This window comes from Lithobates pipiens, unplaced genomic scaffold, assembly GCF_037356315.1.
Source record: "Lithobates pipiens isolate NorthernLeopardFrog02 unplaced genomic scaffold, aLitPip1_a1.2 Scaffold_1, whole genome shotgun sequence".
Classification (NCBI taxonomy): domain Eukaryota; kingdom Metazoa; phylum Chordata; class Amphibia; order Anura; family Ranidae; genus Lithobates; species Lithobates pipiens.
This window is the reverse complement of record NW_027507685.1, coordinates 80,764,850-80,789,254: the sequence shown is the minus strand read 5'-3', so window position 1 is coordinate 80,789,254 and position 24,405 is coordinate 80,764,850. Positions and strand designations below refer to the sequence as shown.

The 24,405-nt window shown below is 48.3% G+C and overlaps 1 protein-coding gene and 1 long non-coding RNA gene across 4 annotated transcripts in view; one reads left to right on the top strand and one right to left on the bottom strand.

Moving 5' to 3' along the window:
- The window catches only part of VWA7 (von Willebrand factor A domain containing 7), a 149,809-nt gene extending 148,892 nt beyond the window's left edge, over positions 1-917 (top strand). For all 3 annotated transcript variants that reach the window (XM_077460996.1, XM_077460977.1, XM_077460986.1), the window contains one exon: positions 166-917. In XM_077460996.1, coding sequence (XP_077317122.1) covers positions 166-621 — 456 coding nt within the window. In that variant the 3' untranslated portion in view covers positions 622-917. The remainder of the gene's footprint in view (positions 1-165) is intronic.
- Positions 1-24,405, bottom strand: part of LOC143939880 (uncharacterized) — an 83,783-nt gene that overhangs the window by 38,269 nt on the left and 21,109 nt on the right. The window lies entirely within an intron of this gene.

The following is a 24,405-nucleotide window of genomic DNA, read 5'->3' as shown; positions in this document are numbered from 1 at the left end:
AAGGTAACCATGAAGAGATCTGAGAATCTATGCAGCTTGTAACCCATTTGCAGCATATTTTCATAACCAAAACAACAAAACTGGTTTGATTGACCCTTTAAATTCAAAATATATTTTTCTTAGTTTCCCTTTTATCCTTTTAACTAGTTATTTCTTTTGTCTTAGGTGTCTCCTGCACATAACCCACCTGAGTGCCCTCAACCATCTTACTTTGGCTCTTGTCCTGAATCTCTATTACCCAGCCTGTGCAAGTACCATCAGTGGAGTGCCTATCTGCTAGTGTTAGATGCTGATGGAATTAAGTTAATTGAGATCCTCAATGGCTCTGGCGTCAGCTCCCATGGACCAGATGGAACATATGAATATGTTAATTTCACATCCAATTGCTGCACACCTCAAGCTGAACTTCTCCTAACAAACTACAGAGACGTGGTTTGGCATTGCTTCTTCCAGGTGCCCACTGCTGGCATTCAGACAAGCTCAGGACAACTGTACTATTTATTAACATTAACATTAGTACCAATTATGATATTTGTACTTTTGTATTTTTTACGTAATAACAGGAACCATAATGGAGAAGAAAGACCCCAAAACCAGGCAGAGGGCATCCCTCTAACATAGCCATGATTATTTTGGAATGCCTACTGTTTTCTTCAGCGGCTACCTGATCAGGGCTATATGTGTGGAAATGCAAACAGACCAGGGCCTGTGGTAGTGTCATTTTCGGGATGATTTTAAATGTTTCATCATTTTTTGCTGTCTTTCTAATTTACATCCTCAAGGATAGAGATACTAAGAAATGTAATTTTCTTACTTGTGTAGCATGCATTTTCAGTAACTGAGGCATGGAATTGTGTCCACAAGGTTCCAAGAGTGAACAGACAGCACCATAAAACTGGTCTGTTTTTTTTTTTCAATTAACAACGATTTATTGAAGTAAAGCACAGATATCAAAAAACATAGCTTACAGTCATAAACACGTATGGAAGGAGTTTACAGCTACATTTTGCATTCTATAGTACATTCAGCATAGAGTACGGATTTGTATCTAAACATTATATCTCTTGTAGCATTCAGCATCATAGATATGAAACCAGCAGCAGATTTATGCACTTGGAAATGGCGGGGTCCAACGATGGCTATATGCAGTTTGCAGAATCATTCAGCCAGTGGTCCCACACTTTATTATATTTGAATGGGCACCCCCTATTGATGTAAATACACTTTTTGTATGGCAAAGTCAGGTTAATGTCAGCTTTCCACTCCGCTAATGTTGGTGGTGTAGATCTCATCCATTGCCTGGCGATAAGCTTTCTCGCAACGTACAAAGTTTCCTGCAGGAATAACTTAGTATTCCTGTCGAGTACTCCCGGGTATACACCCAACAGGCATGGGCGTCCGCAGCAGGGGGCAAGGGGGGTCAAGTGCCCCCCCCCTGGAATCCCCACGGTGTCTGCCGTAGCCGCCGCCATGCTGCATTTTTTTCACTTTTTTTTTCATTTTTTGTCCACTGGCGGCTGCATCCTCCACCCTCTCCGACTCCTATGGATCAGAGCGCTGGATGGCTCTGTTTACTGCGGCCGCTCTGTAACATGGCCCGCCCCCTCAGTCCAGCTCGTGTGATAGTAAAGAGAATCAACGTTCCGCCTATCACATGAGTCGGTCTGGGGGGGCCATGTTACAGAGCGGCCGCAGTACACAGGGCCATCCAGCACTATGATCAAGAGAAGGAGATGCTGCAGGTACAGTCCGCCCTATGTGCCACACAGTGCCTGGATAGGAGGATGGGGGGGTATCCAACTTATTTTAATGTCCCCAGTTCACCTTGTGCTCCTTGCCCCCCCCCCCAGTGCTCTCCTCCCCACCACACTCTCCTGCCCCCCTAGTGCTCTCCTCCCCACCACACTCTCCTGCCCCCCAGTACACTCCTCCACCACCACACTCTCCTGCCACCCCCCCCAGTACTCTCCTCCACCACCACACTCTCCTGCCCCCCCCAGTGCTCTCCTCCACCACCACACTCTCCTGCCCCCCCAGTGCTCTTCCACCACAACACTCTCCTGCCTCCCCCCTCTCTCCTCCTCCACCCCACTCTCCTGCCCCCCTCACAGTTTTTTCCTCCCCTGTTCTTGCTGTCCCCCCAACTCTCCAGCTCTCCCCATCCTTCTCTAGCCACCATCCCAGTGCTCCCCTCCCTGTCCCTCCCAGTGCTCTCCCCCCGGCCCCCCCCAGTGCTCTCCACTCCCCCCAGTGCTCCCCCCATCCCCCCATCCCCCCCCCCCACAGCACTCTCCACTCCCCCCAGTCCTCTACCCTCCGTGCTCCCCCCTGTTCTCCCCCCCAGTGCTCTCAACTCCCTCCAGTGCTCTCCCACCTGTTCTTTCTCCCCCCCTGTTCTTTCCATCCTCCCAGTGCTTCCCCCCACAGTGCTCTTCGGCTCTCCCCATCACTCTCCAGCCCCCAACCCAGTGCTCTCCAGCCCCCCATTCTCCCCACCCCTGTTCTTTCTGCCCCCCTGGTGCTCTCCAGCCCCCCCCCAGTGCTCTCCACCCCTGTTCTTTTTGGCTCCCCCCAGCACTCTCCACTCCCCACCCCTGTACTCTCCACTCCCCCTGCATTCTGCCCCCACCCATGCGCTCTCCAACCCTACCAGCTCCCCCCATCACTCTCCAGCCCCCACCCCAGTGCTCTCCAGCCCCCCATTCTCCCCACCCCTGTCCTATCTGCCCCCCTGGTGCTCTCCAGCCCCCCCCCCCAGTGCTCTCTACCCTCCGTGCTCTTCACCCCTGCATTTTGCCCCCACCCATGTGCTCTCCAACCCTACCAGTGCTCTCCACCCCCCCATAGTGCTCTCCAGTCCCCCGTGCTTTCCACCCCTGTTCTTTCTGGCCCTCACTGGTGCTCTCCACTCCCCCCTGCTCTTTGTACCCCCCAGTACTCTCCAGCCCCCGTGCTCTCCACCCCTGTTTTTCTGCCCCCCCAGTGCTCTTCACCGCCCCACACTCTTAGCCCCCCCAGTGCTCTCATCCTACCGTGCTCTCTACCCCTGTTCTTATTGGCCCCCCCAGCGCTCTCTGCTCCCCACCCCTGTGATCTCCATTCCCCCTCGCTCTTTGCCCCCACCCATATGTTCTCCAACCCCGCCAGTACTCTTTGCTCCCCCTTCTCTCCAACTCCCACCCAGTGCTCTCCACTTCCCCAGGACCAGAGGACAGGCTGACTGGGGCTGGAAAATGAGGATGGCTGAAGGTGCAGGTGGCCAGGGACCACTCCATCTCACAGCAGACAGATCCTCTGGAAGGGGCACCGTCCCCATCCAAAACAAGAACAGACCCTGCCTGCTGCTGCCCATCATGGATATCCTGCTGGCATGCAAGGTACCGTACCAATCAACAACAACACACCTTCCCACAGACAGGGACTGCAGACTGGGACATGGGGCACAGGAGGGGCTGCAATGATGGGCACATTAAAGCTGCATTTGGTGGGCACGGTGAGGCGGCATTGGTGGGCACGGTGAGGCGGCATTGGGTGGGCACGGTGAGGCGGCATTTGATGGGCACCGGTGAGGCGGCATTTGATGGGCACCGGTGAGGCAGCATTTGATGGGCACTGGTGAGGCTGCATTGAGCTCTTGCATCAAGTCTGCAGTCTCTGTCCATCTCCTGTAGCATGTCTGCAGTCTCTGAGGGAGTCTGGAGAGGAGTCAAGAGTGGGAGCACCGCTGGGATGGCGGTCATGGGAAAAGTCAGACTTGTGTGGACTGTGGACAGGAGACCATAGGATAAAACCAGAGCCACCAAGCTGGAGCTGGCCGAATGAGCCCTGCACAGTGCATTTAAGAGGAGGTCAGTGAAAGCACCGCCAGGCCAGTCGGGGGGGGGGGGGGTCACTGATGTAAGGGGGGAGTGAATACGATAATGTAAGGGGCACTGATATAAAGGGTTTCCTCCTTATATTAGTAACCCACCCCCCTTACCTTAGAGTATTCTTTCTGCAGAAGGTGGTCCCCCCCCCACGTTCTGAGTTCCTGGGGTCCCCCTTGATGATTGATCACTTTCACCTCTATTAACTGGTAAAATGTATGGTTTTCCCTTTCATGAACAAGAAAATAATGACGTTATGCTGTTGGGCTGGCATAATAATGCTGTGAGGCTGGTATGAAATTTTTTCCAGGGCTGGTTTTTGAAAGCATGGGCGTCCGCAAGGTCACTCAGGTGGCTGCGTACCATGCCCATATAGCCTAGAGAATGTACATCTTTTTACATTGCAATACATCTGTTGCCATATTTTTATCTTGATGAAAACAGCCTATACAGTGACAGTATGAGATCAAAATATGGCCACAACAGATGTATTGCAATGTAAAAAGATGTACATTCTCTAGGCTATATGGGCATGGAACACAGCCGCCAGAGTAACTTCCAATACAAAGTGAGGATGAATCTCTTATATAACACATATGTATTACCAGTGGAAAGATTTTCATGAGATTGTCGGAAAGGGGCGGAGCATGAGTGGCCTTAAAATGATGCCCCTCCTTGGAAAAAGTTCTGCGGACGCCCATGCCAACAGGCACTGTTTGGGATCCAGACCAACAGGTGTGCCCATATTGTCATGCAGAAAAGTCACCACCTGAACCAGAACCCTTGTAACAAAGGACATGCCCATACGAGATGGAAAAAGGTGCCTGTGGTCACCTTGCACATTGGACAGCTAGGGGGAACCTCAGGTTTATATTTCGCTATTCTAATCGGGGTGAGGTAAGTCCTATGCAGTATATAAATTTGGGTCATTCTATCTGATAATTTGGGGGACACCTCCCTGCACGTCTCAAGTGCTTCTTCCCATTCTTCATCTGTCATTTGATCTAGGTCCCTCTCCCAGCTCACCTTCGGGGCATATGTGACCTTGGAGGCAATTGGAGCAGATAGCATATCATAATATGATGAAATAAGGCCCTTGGGATCCTCGCTCTTGGCCACATATATAATGGGGTTGGGGGTGGGATGTGGGTATGCTCCCCGAGAGAATTGTGCATTAGTCGCATGCCTAACCTGCATGTATTGAAAGTGCATGTTGTTTGGTATTGCAAACTCTTCCTGCAATTGATTAAAGGGCTTGGAAGCGCTGCCAGAAACTAAGTGGTGTAGGTAAAACACCTCACACTTGCTCCATAGTTCCTGCCCTTGTATGGTAGCAAATTCCTTCATATGTGTATTATTCCACAGTGGGGTGTAATCATTGTAAGTTGGGATTCCCAATCTACCAGAGGCTATATCCCAAATACGTCTGTATTGATGTAGAAGGGGTGCGATATCGTCACCTAAGCTCCTGCAGTTTGTGCCCATAGTTATAGCATATAGTGGATCACCTGTACATTGAGCCCATTTGGGGCAGATCAAGGTCATGAAGCGATCACTATCAGCTTTGTCAAGATGGAAAAATTGGGAAAGCTGTGCTGCAATGCAGTAGTGGTTAAAATCTGGTAACGCCATACCTCCCCTATCCGGCATATAACACCTTGGGCAATAGAATCATTTTGATAAGATTAATGCGACCCCATACCCCCAGAGGAAGGTGGGACCATGTGAGAAGTTTATTTCTAATTAGAGAGAAAAGGGGTTCAATATTCAGGGTTATATAATATCTCGGAACTCTGGATATATACAAACCCAAATATTTAATTGTTGCGGCTCTTTGCAAGGGAAGGTCGTTCTGAGACCGGGTTGGGGGAAAGCTAACCAGCGGCAAGATCTGGGACTTATTCCAGTTAATAGTAAGGCCAGAAAACATCCCAAACTGTTCTATAACCATCAAAGCCCTAGTCAAGGAGGAGTCCGAGTCAGAAAGATACAATAGCGTGTCATCCGCATAGAGACTGATCTTCTCAATAACATGACCCACCCTTAATTACTGGATCAGCTTGTATAGCTATAGCTAAGGGCTCCGCCGCCAAGGCATATAGGAGCGGGAATAGTGGACAGCCCTGTCGTGTACCCCTACCAAGATTGAATAACGGGGAAGGCCATCCATTTGCCACCACTTTGGCCATTGGTTCGTGATACAAAAGCTGCACCCATCATATAAAATTAGAACCAAAACCATAGCTCTGCAGACATCTCCACAAATATAGCCACTCAACTGAGTCAAACGCCTTTGCCGTGTCAAGTGACACGACAACTCGCGTACCTACGTCCTCATGCTGGGTTTGCAGATTAATGAAGAGTTTTCTGAAATTAAAGGATGTGTTGCGACCTGGCATAAAGCCCGCCTGATCTGGGTGGATAAGTTTGAGAATAACCCAATTGAGACACAGAGCAAGGATTTTAGCTAGATTCTTAATGTCCACCTGCAACAATGAGATGGGACGGTACGATTCTGGGAGCAAGGGGTCTTTCCCTGGCTTAGGTATCAGGACTATGGTGGCCTCCTTCATGGAGACAGGTAGTTCAAATGTTTGGAACAAATGATTGTAAAGTATCAGCAGCTTGGGCGAAATAACCTCAGAAAAATGTGCGTAAAATTCTATCGGCAGGCCATCCGAGCCTGGGGCCTTAGAGTGGGCAAAGCTAGCAACCGCAACAGTAATCTCCTCTAGGGTAAGTGGGGCTTCTAGCATGTCAATTTGTTCTGCCGTGAGTTGAGGGAAGTCTATCTTATCGAAAGGGGCGGTCATAGGGTCACAATTGGGGGGTGCTGTGGAAGAGTATAGGGCTGAAAAGAATTCCGTAAATTTACTCGTCACTTCTACTGGGTCAGATATCAAGGAATCACTTGGGCCTCGTAAAGTAATAACTACCGGAGGTTTCCCCCTCACTACGTGTCAGGTATGATAAGAGTCTGCCAGCCCGCTCTCCATGTTCAAAAAATGTTTGCTTGAGAAAGAACTGCTTTTGTTTGGCTTTCGCATAATGTATATGGTCTACCACCCTGGTTTGCAGGCGGAGCTGGGCCGCGTTAGCAGCTGAGGGATCCCGTACAAGACCACTTTCCGCCACAGCCAATCCCATCAAAGCCACCTCCAACTCCTCCACAGACCTTTCCTTAATTTTATTAATGTGGAACACTAGGGTAGCACGGGCATGGAGTTTGAAGGTCTCCCAAACCACCGAGGGGCTTGCTGAATAATCATTATCCTCAAAGAAACGACTCCATTCAGCAGTAAGTTCCTCCCCCTCCGGCAACAATGTAAGCCAAAAGGGATTCAAACGCCATGTCTGTTTTGGCTTGCGCACCGGAATGCTAAGAGAGATCTGGTATGGTTCGATAGGGACCGTGGGTCAAAGGATGCATCTAGTAGACGAGGAGTAAGACCCTGTGAGATAAATATGTAGTGTATCCGGGACATTGTATTATAGGATGAGGAGAAACAGGAAAAAGCCTGCGTGGTAGGGAACCTGTGCCTCCACGAGTCCACCAGATGGAAGGATGCCATCAATTGCGGCAGCCTACTATTTCCGGTAGAACCCCCGTAGGATGCGTAGGGCGTAAACGATCCAGCTTAGGATCCATAACAGCATTAAAGTCGCCTAACCATATTGTCAGCGTGGTCTCATATTTTGCCATGAAGGAGAAACCCGCCAGTAATATAGAGGCGTTGAACGGTGGGGGAACATAGCAGGCCAAAATAAGTAGGGGTTCACTATATAGTTTTGCATATATAAATACATATCGCCCTTGTGGGTCTGTGAGCACTTCCCCTAGTTCAAAATGGACAGTTTTGGCAATCAACACCGCCATCCCCTTGAATGGGACGTGTGGGTCGAATGATACATCCAGCCCACCCAGGAACGACGCAGAGCCATCTGCAACCTCCCCTCCACATGTGTCTCCACCAGTACAACCACATCCGCCCTGCATTTCTTAAGGATTGTGAATACCGCTGCTCATTTAATCTTGTCTCTGAGCCCTCTCACGTTCCACGTGAGGAACGTCAATGATGCCATATCAGGTGTTATGCCAGCGTAAAATGCATGTGTGTAGGTAACAGGGTGCATTACCCCGGTTACCCCAAAGGATGTTAGTATTAGGCTGCCCGTAGGGCCGCCTCTGTCGTAGCTGTCTCTGCATATTAATAAAACATAACGTATCATCCTGCAAATAGGTGCTTTTACTTTTATACTATACAGTATATATATACCATTCTAATCCTAAAAACCAACCGCCCTACCCAACCCTCCCCCCACCCCGCCCTACATATCCCCAACCTTATGCGGGCATCATCCCAAAACGAACACATGTAACCGTCCCAGAGTCAGAAAGGATAGTATAATGAAGGATCATCTTGGCCCGACGGGGGCCGAGCAGCACAAACACAGCACCAGAGATCCTGAACATAAGCAACAGTAACAGGTAAACAGGCCATGCCCAGTCTCTCTGGTACAACAAATGGTGCAAATGCACCGTCCTCCCGTCGCATCGCCATGCATAGTAGATCATACCCTGGGTGTGCATGGGGGGTTCAGTTCGCTGCACAACACAACAGTTCAGCAGGACGCACATCTTTCCCAAGCTCCCACCACAACTGTGGTGTAAAATTGCGTCCCATCCATCTAAGGACGGTAGGATAGAAAATAGTACAAGTGGTAAATTGGTTCCTGTGGCTCTAGTAATGGCTTAACAGATATTTTGGGTGCAGTAGTTAGGGTGTGGAAAACAGTATAGTCCGGGGGTTCTGTCCACCCATCTGTAGTATGTATCCAAGTAAGTCATGAGAAGCAGCAGTTATTAAACAGGGTACAGATGTGTCCAACCATAAGCTTCCCAGATTCCACACCAGGATAAGTCAGCAGTCAGCATACTCACAACCTCATCAGGCTCTGTGGGCTGCAGCAGGACAGCGTTCCAGCCAGGCAACCACCTCTTCAGCTTTTTCAAAGAAGGACACTTTGTCATCATGTTCAACGTGGAGTTTAGCCGGAAATAACATAGCATATTTATAGTTATGGCTTCCAGAAAAGTGCGGCAACATCTCTGAACCTCCGCTGAGAAATCTGGGAATAAAGCAAGCTTAGCATTGCCAAACTCAATGTTTCCTTTCAGTCTAGCCAGGCGCAAGGCTGTGTCTCTGTCTTTAAAGTTAAGCATTTTAGCTATAAATGTTCGCGGTGGAGCACCTTGCGGCAGCAGTCTGGCCGGCATGCGGTGGGCTCTTTCCACCGCTAGCATCGGGGGAAAACACCTCCATGCCATATGTGGTGATCAATAGCTGCTCCAAAAAGGTTGCAGAATCTTTGCCCTCCGTGTCCTCTGGTAAACCGATCAATCGTAGGTTACATCTCCTGAGCCTGTTCTCCATCTCATCATGCCTGGAGAATAACTGTTGTATTTGCTGCTGGAGGCCTTCAGTTTCAGTGCGCAATGGCGGGAGAGCATCCTCCACCACACTCAGGCGGTTCTCAGCTTCTTTCACCCGGTCGCGCAGTTTATGGAAATCTTGACGGAGGTGTGAGATATCTACCTTGACTTCTTCTATTTGTGAGGTCAGCGAGGTGCGGCACAGAGTAATAGCTTCCAGCAGCAGGGCTGTATCTCCCTTCGTCCTCCCGCTCCCCGCCGCCATCTTGCTGCTCCCCTGAGGCTCCATGGCGGAACTGGGCTAGCTTCACCGCCGCAGCTTTTTGAGATTTAGATGGCGACATGTTGCCTGAAGTCTGGGGTGTCTCGCCAGGTAGGTGGTGGGAGAAAAATCGGTCCACAGTGAGCAGGATGCAATAGATTGTAGGATTAGTGAGCGGAGCTCCTCAGATGGCATCCTACTCCATGCGCTGTCAGGCCACGCCCCCCGGTCTAGATGGTTTTACAATCTGGTCTTTCCCATGGCCTCTAATCATTATGAAGGACTTGTTGGAAAAAAAAAGCACAAATAATCTAAAGAAAAGCACATTCACCAAGGAATACAGTTTAATTGATGACTCCTATAGAATGACCTGATAGCACTTATCATGTAGCACAAAAATAATGGTCATTATGGCATGCTATGACTAGTAAATGCAAGATATTTTCTATTGTAGAAAAACTGACGTTAGAGTTGGTCTAGGTGTGGGAGTTACAACTGGTTTCTGGGAAGAAAGTAAAGTATGCAGGTGGTATGTTATTGTGGTTTAGAGGGGCCAGTGACAGAATTTAAATTGTTGTATTGACTAAAGGAAGACCATCAGTCTGGACCCTCAATTATAAAAGCAAACACCCTCTAAGCATTTGCCCCTTGCCTCCCTTGCCAGTCTTTTCCTAACCTTTTTAAAAAGTCATGGTGAGCAAAATGTATGTTTATTTGGAGTCTTTGTATTATACTACTTTATTCTTGTTTGGCTATGGGTCCTATGAACAAAGGTTATTGTTTTTGGGCTTGCAGAATTCAACTTTCTGTGGAAGTTGCTCTGTTGCTGAAGCTCAGTAGTCAGTGAGGGGGCAGAGAACGAGCAATATATTTCTGGTCCATGCAGTGAAGGGGCAACTTTAGTGTATTTACTGCAATTGGTGAGGTGTGTCCAGCTTAAAGCAGAGTTCCACCCAAAAATGGAAATTCTGCTTTAAGGGAAGGCGACCCCCTGACATGCCACATTTGGCATGTCATTTTTTTTGGGGGGGGGGGAGAGGAAACCCTCTTTTTAGAGGGTTCCAGCTCCCATTTCCTCCCAGTGCACCGCGGCACTGGAAACAGGTTAACCTCTATCCCTCCCTCTCGGCAATGACGTGGCCCGGCCAGTCACAGTCGTGCATGAGCAGTGCGTGCCCACCTGTGATGCCAAAGCCGAGTGCCCACAGTGACAATACCGGCGCCGCAGAGAGGAGGGAGAGACTTACGGGGCCTCGGACGCCCACATCGCTGGACCTTGGGACAGGTAAGTGTCTGATTATTAAAAGTCAGCAGCTGCAGTATTTGTAGCTGCTGACTTTTAATAATTTTTTTTTTTTTTTTAAAGCTGAACACTTTAACATGGATTTGGCGTTTAATGAAAATTTGGGGAGACAGTTGTTATGGACATATGTGCCACACATTTAAGAGTTGTTTAAGGATAATTGCAATTTCAATCCTTTCATCCTGTTGTGCTAGGCCGCGTACACACGGGCGGACTGTTCGTCCAACTTTGTCCGCTGAACAGTGTTTGGGCGGACAGTCCGCTCGTGTGTGGGCTTTCAGCGGACAGTTTCAGCGGACAGTTGGACGGACAAGGTTTTTCGGAAATTCCGTAAAACTGTCCGCCGAAACCCAGTCCGCTCGTGTGTAGGCTTGTTCGTCAAACAAAGTTGCGCGCATGCTCAGAAAGGATTTTCACGCCGAAAGCTATAATGCAGTGTATAGGATGTCGTATTTTTCGTCCCGTCGTACGTGCCGTTCACGTCATCGAGCACGGTTTCAGCAAACTGTTCGTCCGTCGTGTGTGGCCAAAGTTGGGCGAACAGTCCGCGCGTGTGTACGCGGCCTTACCCCGTCAATAAGTAATCCACTCTCCCTAGATTCATACTTATCTGGATCTAACAGCTGCAGCCCCCATCTAGTTAACATTTGTTGGGGGAAATAACCACTAATTATCTCCCAACTTTAGAACCTGAGAAAGACAGACACGTTGCTGGAGAAGATCTAAAGCCCCATACACACTTTTTTTTCTGCTGATTTTTGTCTTCAGATTTACCAAAACCATGTAATATGAGGTCAAACCATAGGAGTTTCAATGTGTAGGCAATCAGGCAAGCCCTTGCACTACATGGCTTTGGTAAATCTTAAGACAAAAATCAGCAGACAATCTGATAGTGTGTATGGGGCTTTAGAGTGCAACCCCCTAATCATCATTGGTAAGTAGCAGTTCCCACCACCACCACCACAATTATTAGTATACAGTAGCAATAAACAATTACTCTTATGCTGTAGGGTGCTAGAGCAGGTGTTCTTTGAACAGCATGCAGTTTTTTTTTTCTTCATTTCACATTTCACATGTCATTGTGCCTTCTATGGGGCCACCTCTGGAGGCCAAAGACACTCTGATCTCCAGAGAGGACCCATTGTGTGGGTGATTGTGTGGGATTTATGTGAACAATGTGGCCAGACACAGGATTCATGCAAGTATGCATCTGTATTATTCATGTATTATTTATTGAAAGAGTTTTGTGTTTTAAATAGAGGGGATAACAATACAACATACAGTATATATTAACCTATGTTGTAGCTAGTTTGTTAGATCAGTGGTTCTCAACCTGTCTGAAGGAAATGTAGATTGTCTAAAGGTGATTTCTTAACCCCTTCATGTCTGTCATAGTGTGACGTTCAATCCCCACACAGGCCTGGGAGATTAGCCCATTGAGACAATGACACAAAACAACAAAGTCTCTCCGAGCAAATCTAATCTTTATTCTTTGGTGTGAATATTTAAAGGGGGCTTTCAGAAAGTACCACCCTTTGAACGCGTCATACAGATTATCCAATCATATACAAGTACAGCCTACAATAAAAGTGAAACAAGCAATTCCTCAAAATCATGTGCTTTCCAAGAAACGAAACAACTGAAAGAAGATAACAGTAACATGGGAAACGAAACTAGAGTAGCAAAACTTGAGCATACATTTTGTGAGGTGGATGTTAGAGAGAGACACAAAATGGAAACCAAATTTCTTAAAGAATGAAAGCGGTTAAGCTAAATATCCCTTCACTGTCTAGTGCCATGACCCCTTGATAAAATTTCCCAAGTTGTTTAAAGTTGTTCCAAGTTTTAAAATTAAAATTATTTTCGTAGCATGGGTTGTCAGCACCCAAGGCAAGGCAAGTAATTTGCGCCCCTAACCCAGGGACATTTAGCACTCCCTGAGTCCCTGCCACTCATGCAGTATTAGAACCCCTTATGGTACATTTTAGGATGTACCACTCTTTTTTCTCCCTTCTTTCCCTTTTATCTCTCTCAATCCTAATGTCTTGTTTTTTTCCCCCCATCCCTCTCTCTAGCCACCTTTCTTGTTCTTTCTCTTATTTTTATCCCTTTTTCTTTGTCCTCCCCCTCTCAGTGTTACTCACTGTGTCTCCGGCTTTGTGGTGTCTCGTAGCAGTCACACCTATCAGGAGATAGGGGCTCCTCCAGTCCCTCGCACTTCACATTCCTCCAGTCAGCTGACCTCAAGTCTCTGCCCCTCAGCCATGCCGTGAACTGAATGGGCAGCTGCTAAGAGGCCGCGGGCTCCAGGAACAGCCCTGCTGGGTGGCCGCGAAAAGGCTGGAAGAGCGGTGCGAGATTCAGGAACAGTCCGGGATTCGTTGACCCCTGGCAAATCATCATTCGACCCGCAGGTTGAGAACCACTGAGTTAGATGGATAAAGGATAGCTAGAGGGGAAGAAAAGAAGGTGCAGATATTGACACATGCGGGTACATCATTATTGCCATATTCCAGTCCTTCCCAGAAGAGCCCTTGTCATTGGATTGTCTGAAGCAGATGGGTGGGGCTGGGAACTGAGGGTCAAAGTTCCCAGTGTCAGAGTACCAGAGGATTATAATAAGCCAATGGGCCTTTCAACTCCTGCCAACACTTGCACAAACTTGAAATATAAATTTTGAATGCACGATATTGTTGTAAACTGTGAAAGTTGAAGATTTTTTTTTCTTGACGTCATAGGATGTGTGAAAGGCTACTGTTGTTCTAAAGAGATAATTCCTGTACTATACTGTAGTACGTTTATTCTTCATTTGTCATAATAAAATAGATTCTGAAATGAATGTTGGTTGAGAGGTTTAAATCTAAAAGGCATTTCTCATTTTACCTTTACATTAACTGGTAAACTGGTGATTGTAACCAAAACACATTCTGCTTCTTGGAGGCCGCAGTAACTGCTTAATTGTAACTTATTCCTGTTACCGAATGATTTTTTTTTAACCAGAGTGAGGTTTATTGAGCATATATGAAAAAAGATTACATAGCAATACTCAAACAAAAAGTAGGCGCAACAGGCGCCAGACACCATAAAGAAGGGTACATTCCATGTCTGACATGACAGGCTAATAAATACAGTGTACACAAGATCATGACAACAGGTAATATATGTATGCGTACAATAGAGTGTCCAGACGGACTTGTTAAAGGGGATTGTTGCTCACCCCCTGCGCACAGCGTCTACCCCGTGCAGCTATGGGGAGTATCCAACCACCCATCCCATATTTTATGGAATTTCGTAGGGCATCCTCGGTTGGAATAAATAAGTCTTTTGTAGGGTAGAGTTTGGTTAACAGCTCTCTTCCACTGCTGGACCGTCGGGGGGTCAGGTCTAAGCCACAGTCGAGCTATCTGCATCCTAGCAGCGAAGAGAGTCTCTTGTAAAAGGATCCTAAGATATTTACTTTCTTCCTGAAGGGGGAGGAGACCGAGAATACATTGGCGTGGGCAGAGTGTGAGGGGAGACCCCATATGGTCATGCAGGAATTGGATTATCTGAGCCCAATACCTTTGAATGGGGGGACAGGTCCAAATAAGATGATAAAATGTGCTGGCTGGGTCGCGGCATCGGGGGCACACAGGGTCAAGGCCGGGTTTGTACTTAGATAGCCGTCCAGGGGTGACATAGGAGCGATGAAGTATGTATAGGTGAGTAAGCCTATACGACAACTTGGGGGAGACCTCAGTCGACACTGACAGTATCTCTCCCCAGTGCTCGTCCTCTATCGGTCCAACATCAGCCTCCCATCTAAGTTTAAGACTATAAGCATGGGCCGTAGCGCGAGGGGTGAGGAGGTGTGCATAAATGGTTGAAGTGAGCTTATGAGAATCATTACCAAAGGTCAGACTCGCCAAGGGAGTGCACACCAGGATCGGAGGCGCATTCCCAAACTGAGTCTGCAATGCATGGCGGACTTGCAGGTAGCGAAAAAACACATGGTTCGGGAGGCCAAATTCATCCTTAAGTGCCTGGAAAGTCTTGACACCCTGAGTCGTGTAGAAGTGAGACAAATATATGACCCCCCTACATATCCATATCTTGTAATCCGGTATCCCCAGCAGCTCCGGAATATCAAGATTATCCCAGAGAGGTGTATGTGCGTGCAAGGAGGAGGCCCCGGACCTAGACTGCGCCACATGCCACAGCCGGCAATGGTGCGCAATCATGGTATGTTTATAGTTCGAGTGGGGAATAGCTCTATGTTTGCAAAAAAGTATTTGGAAGGGATGTGCAATAACATCTGTTATCGAGGTGCACACCAGGAGGGAGTACCTCGGTTTGTCATATGTGTTTAAATAATAGAAATGGGAAAGCTGGGAGGCCAAATAGTATGTCTCTAAGTCAGGAAGTGCAGCGCCGCCGAGGCGAACCGGGCATTTGAGGGTCTACCAGGCCAGCTTATGCCTGGAAGAACCCCAGACGAATGAGTTGAGGATCGATTCCATATCGCGGAACAGTCGCGGCGGTACATGGAGTGGGGCATGCCAAAAAATGTAAAGGAGCTTGGGAAGAAGAATAATTTTGACAAGACCCAGGCGGCCCATGACCCCGAGGGGGAGCCTGGACCACACCTGGGTCTTCCGCTTCAGAAGGGGGTAGAGGGGCTCAAGGTTAAGGCTGACATAGTCCGCGAGGGAGCGAGAGCAGTGTATGCCGAGGTATTTAATACGGTCCGTGCGCTCAAGAGGCAATAGGGCCTGCGTCCTCGTGGGGGCGGCGATATCGATGGGGAGAATTTGAGACTTGGACCAATTGATGCGGAGGCCTGAAAAAGCACCAAAGCGGCGAACCACCTCCAAAACCGCCGCTAGGGAGGGGCCGGCATCCTCCAAATATAGTAACATGTCATCCGCATAGAAGCTGATAACCTCCGACAATTGACCCACTCGGAGACCACGAATGCCCGGATGCGCTCTGATGGCAATAGCCAGGGGCTCCACCGCCAATGCATACAGCATGGGCGAAATGGGGCACCCCTGACGTGTGCCTCTTGCTAGGGAAAAGGGGCTGGAAATCTGGCCATTGACAAGAACTCGGGCAGTGGGGGCCTGGTAGAGAAGCTGTATCCAGCGCACAAATTTAGGGCCGAAACCAAAACTGTGCAAGCATTCCCACAGGTACCCCCACTCCACCGAGTCAAATGCCTTTGCGGCATCCAGGCTAACAACCACCCTGGAACCAATATTGTCGTGAGAGGCTTGTAGGTTCATGAACAGTCTTCTTAGGTTAAAGGCCGTGTTCTTTCGGGGCATAAAGCCGGTCTGATCTGTGTGTATGAGATGGAGTATTACCTTATTAAGTCTGAGAGCGAGGATTTTGGCCAAAATTTTGACGTCCAGCTGCAGAAGCGAGATGGGGCGGTATGATTCAGGGTAAAGGGGGTCTTTGCCTGGCTTAGGGATGAGGACAATCAGTGCTTCGTTCATGGAGCGGGGAAGTACACCGGTATCAAATATATGAGTGTATAGCAGGTGGAGCTTGGGGAGCAGGGCCTCCTGAAACTGGGCGTAAAACTCCCGAGGAAGGCCGTCTGAACCTGGGGCTTTAGAAGGTGGCAAGCATGCTATAGCCTCCGCTATACATTCCTCGGTGATGGGAGCTTCCAGGAGCTCCACCTGGGAGTCTGTGAGGACCGGGAAATCTACCGTCTGTAGCAGGGCACGCAAGTCGTCCAAGGAGCCAGTGGCCTCAGAGGAGTACAGGTCGGCATAAAAGCGCCGAAATTCCTGAGCCACCTCCTGTGGATCCGACAGCGTGGCTCCCGCCGCAGACATGAGCTGGACCACAACCGGGGGTCTGTGATCCAGATGCGCCATGTAGGCCAGCAGTCTCCCAGCCTTCTCCCCATATTCATAAACTTTTTGTTTACTGAAAAAACCTTCCTCCCCGCTCTATCTAGGTGCAATTGATCAGTGAGTCTAGACTGCAGTCTCAATTTAGAGGAGTTGGAGGGTGTAGGATGCGCAAGAAATGCGCTTTCCAGTTCCCCCAGCAACCTTTCAGCCTGCTGTATTGCGAGCCCCGAGGAGTTCTTAAACTGATTAATGCGAATGGACATGAGCATGCGGGCGTGCAGTTTAAAAGCTTCCCAAACCAGCCCAAATGATGCAGAGTCCGCATTAGTCCGGAAATAATGAATCCACTCCCTCTGGACGGCCTCCAAATCGGGGAGAACCGTCAGCCAGAACGGATTCAGCCTCCACAGGCGGGATACCGGAGTGGAGGGCAGGCGAAGCCTTGCCCAGCAAGGCGAGTGATCAGACAAGACCCTAGTCCCGATCCCCGCATCCAAAAGGCATGGAAGCAGGGTAGGGGAGAACAGAATCAGGTCTATCCTGGACATTGCATCATGCGCTGGCGTGAAGCAGGAGTACTCCCTCCGGGTAGGATGTTTATACCTCCACACGTCCGTCAGAGCAAACTCGGCGATAAAACTGCCAAATCTAGTCCGACGTGGGGGAGAGGAGGGACCAGGGGATCGGGTGAGTCTATCAAGGGCAGGGGACACTACAGAGTTAAAATCGCCCAGCCATAGAGCTGGCAGTGAGGGGTGCTGCAGCATAAAATCAATTCCCTGTTGGAGGGCCTCGAACTGGAAGGGTGGGGGTATGTAAAAGGCTTACAGCAAAAATTTGAGACCCCCAGCCGTGATATGCAGAAATAGATAGCGACCCCGTCTATCGGAGTGTAAGTCATGGAGGCGGAATTGGACGGACTTGGCTACGAGGACAGCAACACCACTAGAATTGTTAGTATAGGGGGCATGATACATCCACCCCACCCACGTTTTTTTAAGGGACAGCTGTAGCTGACCTGTGATATGCATCTCAGTCAGTACCATTATATCAGCCCGTAGCTGTTTAAGATGGGAGAGCACCGCCACCCTCTTAGACCTCTCCCGCAGACCACGCACGTTCCACGTGACTACCTTAAGGGTCGCCATAACAAATGGAAAGCGCAGTGCAGGAATAATGAAACAAACAGTGACCAAACTGACCCACCGACCCCCACGAGGGAGCCCCCGCGAGGGATAGCATACAGGGTGGAAACACCACAACCACCCATCACAGGGGCTACCCCCATAGCACAAATAAAAACTAGAGGCAATACAGTCAATACTTGATACACAGGAGCGAGCAGTGGAGCATCTGTCAGACATGGATTAATAAGTACAGGCATAGGAAAAGCATGGTGCGTTAACATCAAACAGGAACTGAAACTGGTGAAGTACAACATAACAGTGCCTACGCTGGACCGGCAAGGCAGGCAAAATACACAGTAGCCCACGAAACACAGGGGAACTGAGGCCGGCCAGGGAAACACTTCTTGAAGTGGCAGTGGGGATTGCGCCCGGCCACCATGGGCAGTAGGGGGAACATCCAGGAACATAAAGCATGCATGACCAGGCACATTCCCAGCCGGGAACAGGGGCGAACACAAGTCAACTGTGCTGTGCGGCCGGGTAGGAGGACTCGGCATGGAAGGGTCTCAGCCAAAAGTGGTGTCCAGTTCCCCGGCTGCAAAAGTGTCTATGGAACGGGGGGACCCATATAAAACAAAGCAAATAGGACATGCAGCATAAACAGAGGCATGCAGAGTTTAATCAGGGGCACGCTGGAGCGTGAGAAAGGCATCTAGATATCAAAAAAGAAGAGTGGGCCAGCAAAACAGGGGAAGGTAACAGGGGTTCAGAGTTACTCACGGCTAGGGACACGGCTGGCCTTCATGTGTGAGAAGCAAAGGCAGAGCCACAGAAATGTCACGTAGAGGCCATCAGAGTCAGGCGGGGGCATCGTCCGGGCGCTGTTCCAGCCAGGAGAGAGCAGCCGAAGGATCTTCGAAAAAGTGAGCCTTGCCGTCGCGCACCACACGGAGCCGAGCAGGGAACATCATTGCATACACCAGATGACGGATGCGGAGTTGGCGCTTGACCTCCGTAAACTGAGCCCTCTTCTTCTGAATCTCAGCGGAGAAATCCGGGAACACCGCAATACGCTTGTCCTCATAGGGGATGTTGCCCTTCTCCCTGGTGAGGCGCAGGACCGCGTCCCGATCGCGCTAGTTAAGCAACTTGGCGATGAAAGTGCGCGGTGGGGCACCTGGAGGCGGGGGTCTTGATGCCAGGCGATGAGCGCGCTCGACCGCGAAGGTGAGCGAGAAGGCCTCACGACCGAAGTTGGCGATCAGCAGACGTTCAAGGAATGCGGGGGGGGGTTGGAGCCTTCTGCTTTCTCAGGCAACCCCACGAAGCGAAGGTTGCAGCGTCGCATTCTGTTCTCGAGTTCATCCTGTTTGCACAGGACAGCAGTTAGCTGATGCTGCAGTCTTTCAGTGGAGATCTGGAGGGGGGGGATGTCATCTTCCACCTGACCCAGTCTGCGCTCCGTTTCACCGACCCTCTCCCTCAATTTGTGCAGGTCCTGGCGGATGAGGGAGATGTCAACTTTAACCTCCTCAATCCTGGAGGTGAGAGAGGTTCGGCAGAGGGTTACGGCTTCGAGAATGCGCGCTGTGTCGCCTGAAGGAGGATTCTCGGTGGTCGGGCCCGGGGAGGCGCCATCTTCCTCCGCGAGGTCCGGAGCGTCCACGCGGTACTTTCCCAGCTTTGCGAGGGCTCCCTGAGATTTTTTCGGCGGCGACATGAGTGCGGGTGGTTCTCACGGGGGAAGCAGAACAGTATGCCGGGTAAAGGAGCCAAGTGGGTCCGCAAGGATAATAGAAAGGATGTAGGGCAGCCGGAGCTCATGGAAAGAGCGTCCTACACCATGCAGCTGCAGGCCACGCCCCGTTACCGAATGATTAAAAAAAAGTTTAAATAGGACATTTTATTTTTACTGCCAGGGTTACTTCAACTGACATCATATGGGGATCAAAAGTCAACCATTTTTTGTGGATGAATGAAACAGAATAAATACTGTGTAACAATGTTGTGTTGTATTTCTGAATAAAGAATGTGAACTGTTCAGAAACTTTGTATCATTTTGACAGCTGGGCTTTGACAAGAAGAGCAGCAGTCAGAGCTGCCAGTTGGACAACCCTGGGATAGCTAAGCACTCCATTCATTTTGTATCCAATCAGGCAGACCCTTTCATGTCATTGTTGGTAAATCTAAAGATTGTACACTCCGATTTTAAAGTTTATAGTCATCCTAAATTGTATGAGTAACTTGATTTGGAATAAGAATGGGCTTATAGCTTTTTTCTGCTTTATTTTCTTGCCTCTAGTTTGAGTCCATGACTTGCATAGGATCAGGATAGGATAGCTGCATGTGTCCTCAGGATACATTTCTTGGCTGCTAAAATGGAAACATATTCAAATCTTGGTAGACTATGTTTCCCTATATTGTTCTGTAACCAGAAACAAGGCAGATTAATGGGTGATTTATCTCTGTTGATTGATTTCCTTTAAATCATATTTCTGTTTTCTAATTTTTTTATATGGAAGGACAATGATATCAGGTGATGAAGATCTGCTTTGTCACATTTAAATTTAGGGCATTTTTTAAATATTTTTATTAGGGCTAGGAAAATTTAAGATTAATTCCTTGATTAATCGCAAATTGTTTTGGTTGATCAAAATTCTTTTGATTGGTACTCGCCTCTCCGCTGGCTTCCAGGTCTTCAGGGAGTTCTGTCAGAGATCCAGTGACATCACGGACGGAGAGGGGAGGGGGGGAGTCCGGTGACGTCGATGTCCGAGACATTATCGGACAGCCTGGACAGTGATGGTAAATATGGATGTGGTTTGGGATCATTCAGTGAGCTAAGTGTAGGCAAATTTGATAACCACCATTTTTAACATTGTTGTAAAAAACAAAACAAAATGTAAACACTCTGGTATGTCTGCGTGACTGGCTAAAGTGATGCCTACTTGCCTACTATAAAGTGACTGACAGTCAATATACCAGAAAAGTTTTATAATTAAAGTTGAACTACAGGGTCAATAGGGGCGTGACAGGATGTGCGGAGTGGAGTGAGTGAGTCTGTGGAAGACGCTGTGTGTGTCTCCCTCCCTGGCCCCCATGGCGAAAGCGCGGAGTGCTTAGAAATTACGGCCGAGTGCAGCATGAGGAGGGTTGGAGCTGAGCAGCATGGCAGCATAGCAGGACGCTGGACGGGAGGAGGAGCGACGGCTTTACATTACCTTGGTGTGTGGAGATCCCGGAGATGTTCGCTGACCCCCGCTGACCCCCGCTGATTTCCGGGTTCCGTATCCTGACGGCCGAAGAGAAGGACGAGCTCACGAATACTTCCGACCAACGCCGAACCCCTCCTACTGAGAGACGCCGCTCACAGTAACGAGTAACCACCGAACGTTCCCCCGCTCTCCGGTAAGCCGCGACAGGAGGAAGGAGGTAAGCGGCGGGATTGTGGGGAGGAAGAAACCGGCAGACTGAGGGGCATTGCAAGCGGAGGTTTGGTGGTGTAAGCAGGGATACAGTGATGTCCGTGGGCCGGTAACAGTTAATCAGGCACCGAAGGGGGTAAGAAAGTCCTGTATCCCCCTGTCAGTTTTTTTTTTCTCTCTCTCCCTCTCCTTCTGGATGTTTGGATGCCCGGACTCTACCGCTCTGTGTGTGAGACTGTTATACTAAATTAAACTAAACTATTATCCTGGGCAAGTAAAGGAATACTTCCTGTGGAAAAGAAAAGGGAAAAAAAAGGAAAAAAAAAAGAAAAAAACCCCCGAACATTTTGTAAGCAGTGTTCAGGAAATCAGACTCTGGGAGCCTGTGATCTGTGGACTGACTATAAGTCCAGCTCAGTACTGCACTAATGTAACAACTGTATGTATTAACTGAAGGACGGTGTTTGTGCTAAATATTAACAGGCTAAACGGTACATGAGCTAATGTGAGCAAAATAAACGTTTGTGGTGTTTTGAAGCCTAGAAAAACCAAGAAAACAGGAAGAGTCTGTGATACCTGAAATGAACATTGGGACTATTACTGCATTTAAGGATTATTGTTTGGTGGGCGGCAGGGTTAAAATCCTTTTAAACTGTGCTATATCCAGGATTGTTCTGAAGGAAGCGGCGAGAAAGGGAAAGTAATATGCAGCACCTGCGATCAGCAAAAGAAAGGGGGGAAAAAAGTTCGCAACAGTCCGCCACAGCAGCTAAATTAGAACAATATGCTCATAACCCGGCACAGTCTTCTCAGACTCCTTCAAAAAAAGGACAGTCAAAGGTGCAGCAAGGTGTAATGACCGAAAGGAAAAGCATGGGACAGTCAAACATTAATATTAACACGCAGGCTGGAGCAGGGGCAAAATCCTCAGTAAATAAAAATGCGGATGCAGGGGAACAGTATATAGAAACTATAACAGGCGACTCCCCCTTGTTAGAAAAAGAGCCAACTATAAAGGACGTGCTATTGGCCGTAAATGCATGTAACATCTCACTGAAAGAACTTTGTAAACAAATGAAGGGAGTGAAGGAGGATCTACTAGTGGTAAGGCAAGACCTACAGAAAGTGGTGGAAAGGACGACAGAACTTGAGACGAGGACTAGTAGACTAGAAGATGATACAACCTTCTTAATAAAAGAAGTAGAAGGCTTGAAGGAGCAGTTCAGTAGTTACAGAACAAGAATGGATGAAATGGAAAATAGGCTCCGGAGGGACAATGTGCGAATAGTGGGACTTCCTGAAAGAAGCGAGGGTGTAAACCCTGCTGAATTTATGGAGCATCTTTTGGTTGATTTGTTCGGAAGGGAGGCTTTTTCGACAACATTCTCTATAGAGAGGGCACATAGGGTACCCTTTAGAGCCCCACCTGAGGGGGGGCGCCCTAGGCCACTACTGATGAAATTACTCAATTATAAAGATAAAGTGGTGTTGTTACGGAAAGCAAGGGAAATGGGGAATGTATTGTATAGGGGTGTTAGAATTTCATTATACTCTGATTTTTCCCCAGAACTCCAGAGAAAAAGGGCAGAGTTCTTCCAGGTGAAACGCAGGCTACAGAAGCTTAGTGTGTCGTATGCTCTTCTTTATCCGGCAAAGTTACGGATTAATGCTCTAGGGCATACTCAGGTTTTCTGCTCCCCAATGGAAGTGGAAAAATGGATAGAAGAAAATAAAGAAAAATTTTAGCCCCTGGGGACCGTGGACAGGAGGGTGCTGGGAAGATAGGAAGAGCTGGGGGGGTATAGTATGCATGGTGTTTTTTTTTTTTTTTTTTTTTTTGTTGTGTGAAAGGGGGGGGGGTGGGAGGGAGGTAACACACAGCGAGGGTAGCAGGTGTGGGTGGTGAATAGGTTGTGAAGAGAGTGGTATATGGTCACTAATAGCCCCTTGGGTAACACCTGGGAAGGTGGGGGAGGGGTGGCTGGGAGGTAGAATGGGTGGGGAGGGAAGAAAAGGGGGGAGGTTGAGGGAGGGAAAAAAATATATGTTTGCACTAAAAGAAGTTCAGGAGATAATCCAAACAAAGAAAGGATACAAAGTTTGGGGTGGTAAAATATGGGGTGGTAAAAAACAAGGAAAATCTGTTGGTTTCACGGGGAAAATGGTAACAAACAACTATATAGTATAATTCACGTTAAGAGACACATAATATACGAAATAATGATGATGTTTGGGAAATTTATTATTATACTGTGGTTTAATAATGGGGGAGGTTGGTATAATTTAATTAAAAGGGTAGGAGTGGATCTTAGCAGTGTTTTCATTAGACTGTTCATCTTGTTCTCTCTCCATCCTGCTCCATTCCCCTTTTTCATCTATTGTTGTTAATGCAGGATGGAAAAATTAAGGTAGGCTCCTGGAATGTGAGGGGCCTGGGGACGCAGGTGAAACAAAAAGCGGTGCTTTCCAGGTTGGAGGGATATGGAGCAGGGTTGTTATGCCTGCAGGAGACTCATTTAAATAGAGACACAATATACCGGCTGCAGAGTAGAAAATATCAATTTCAATACCATTCTGTTTACTCGACATATAGTAGAGGGGTGAGTGTCTTGGTAAGAACGGGGGTGAATTTTGTATGTAAGCGGGTTAGCCTTGATGAAAAGGGTAGATACATTTTCTTACACTGTTTAATTGAAAATAGAGAATGTATGTTGGCAAATATTTATATCCCTCCACCATTCAAAATGGAAGTGCTTTTTAAATTACAGGACTTCCTAGTTGGGATAGATGGTGTTCCTATAATAATAGTAGGGGATTTCAATACGGTTTTAGATATTAAAATTGATAGATTCCCAGAAAAAATACTGGTGGAACCGGTTGGGCAGGGGAGAATGGGTCAGTACCTGGAAGAGGCAGGACTACTGGATTTATGGAGAGCAGGGAATCCAGGAGTCCGGCAGTATAGTTGTCATTCGGTAGCGCATTCTACATTATCCAGGATTGATATGATACTGGGGAATGACCTTGCCCTACATATGGTGGAAAAGATTGAATACCAGTCCAGGGGGATTTCAGATCATTCTCCAGTGATAGTAGCATTAAAAATTAGAGAACGAAGGGTACAGAGGGCGTGGAAATT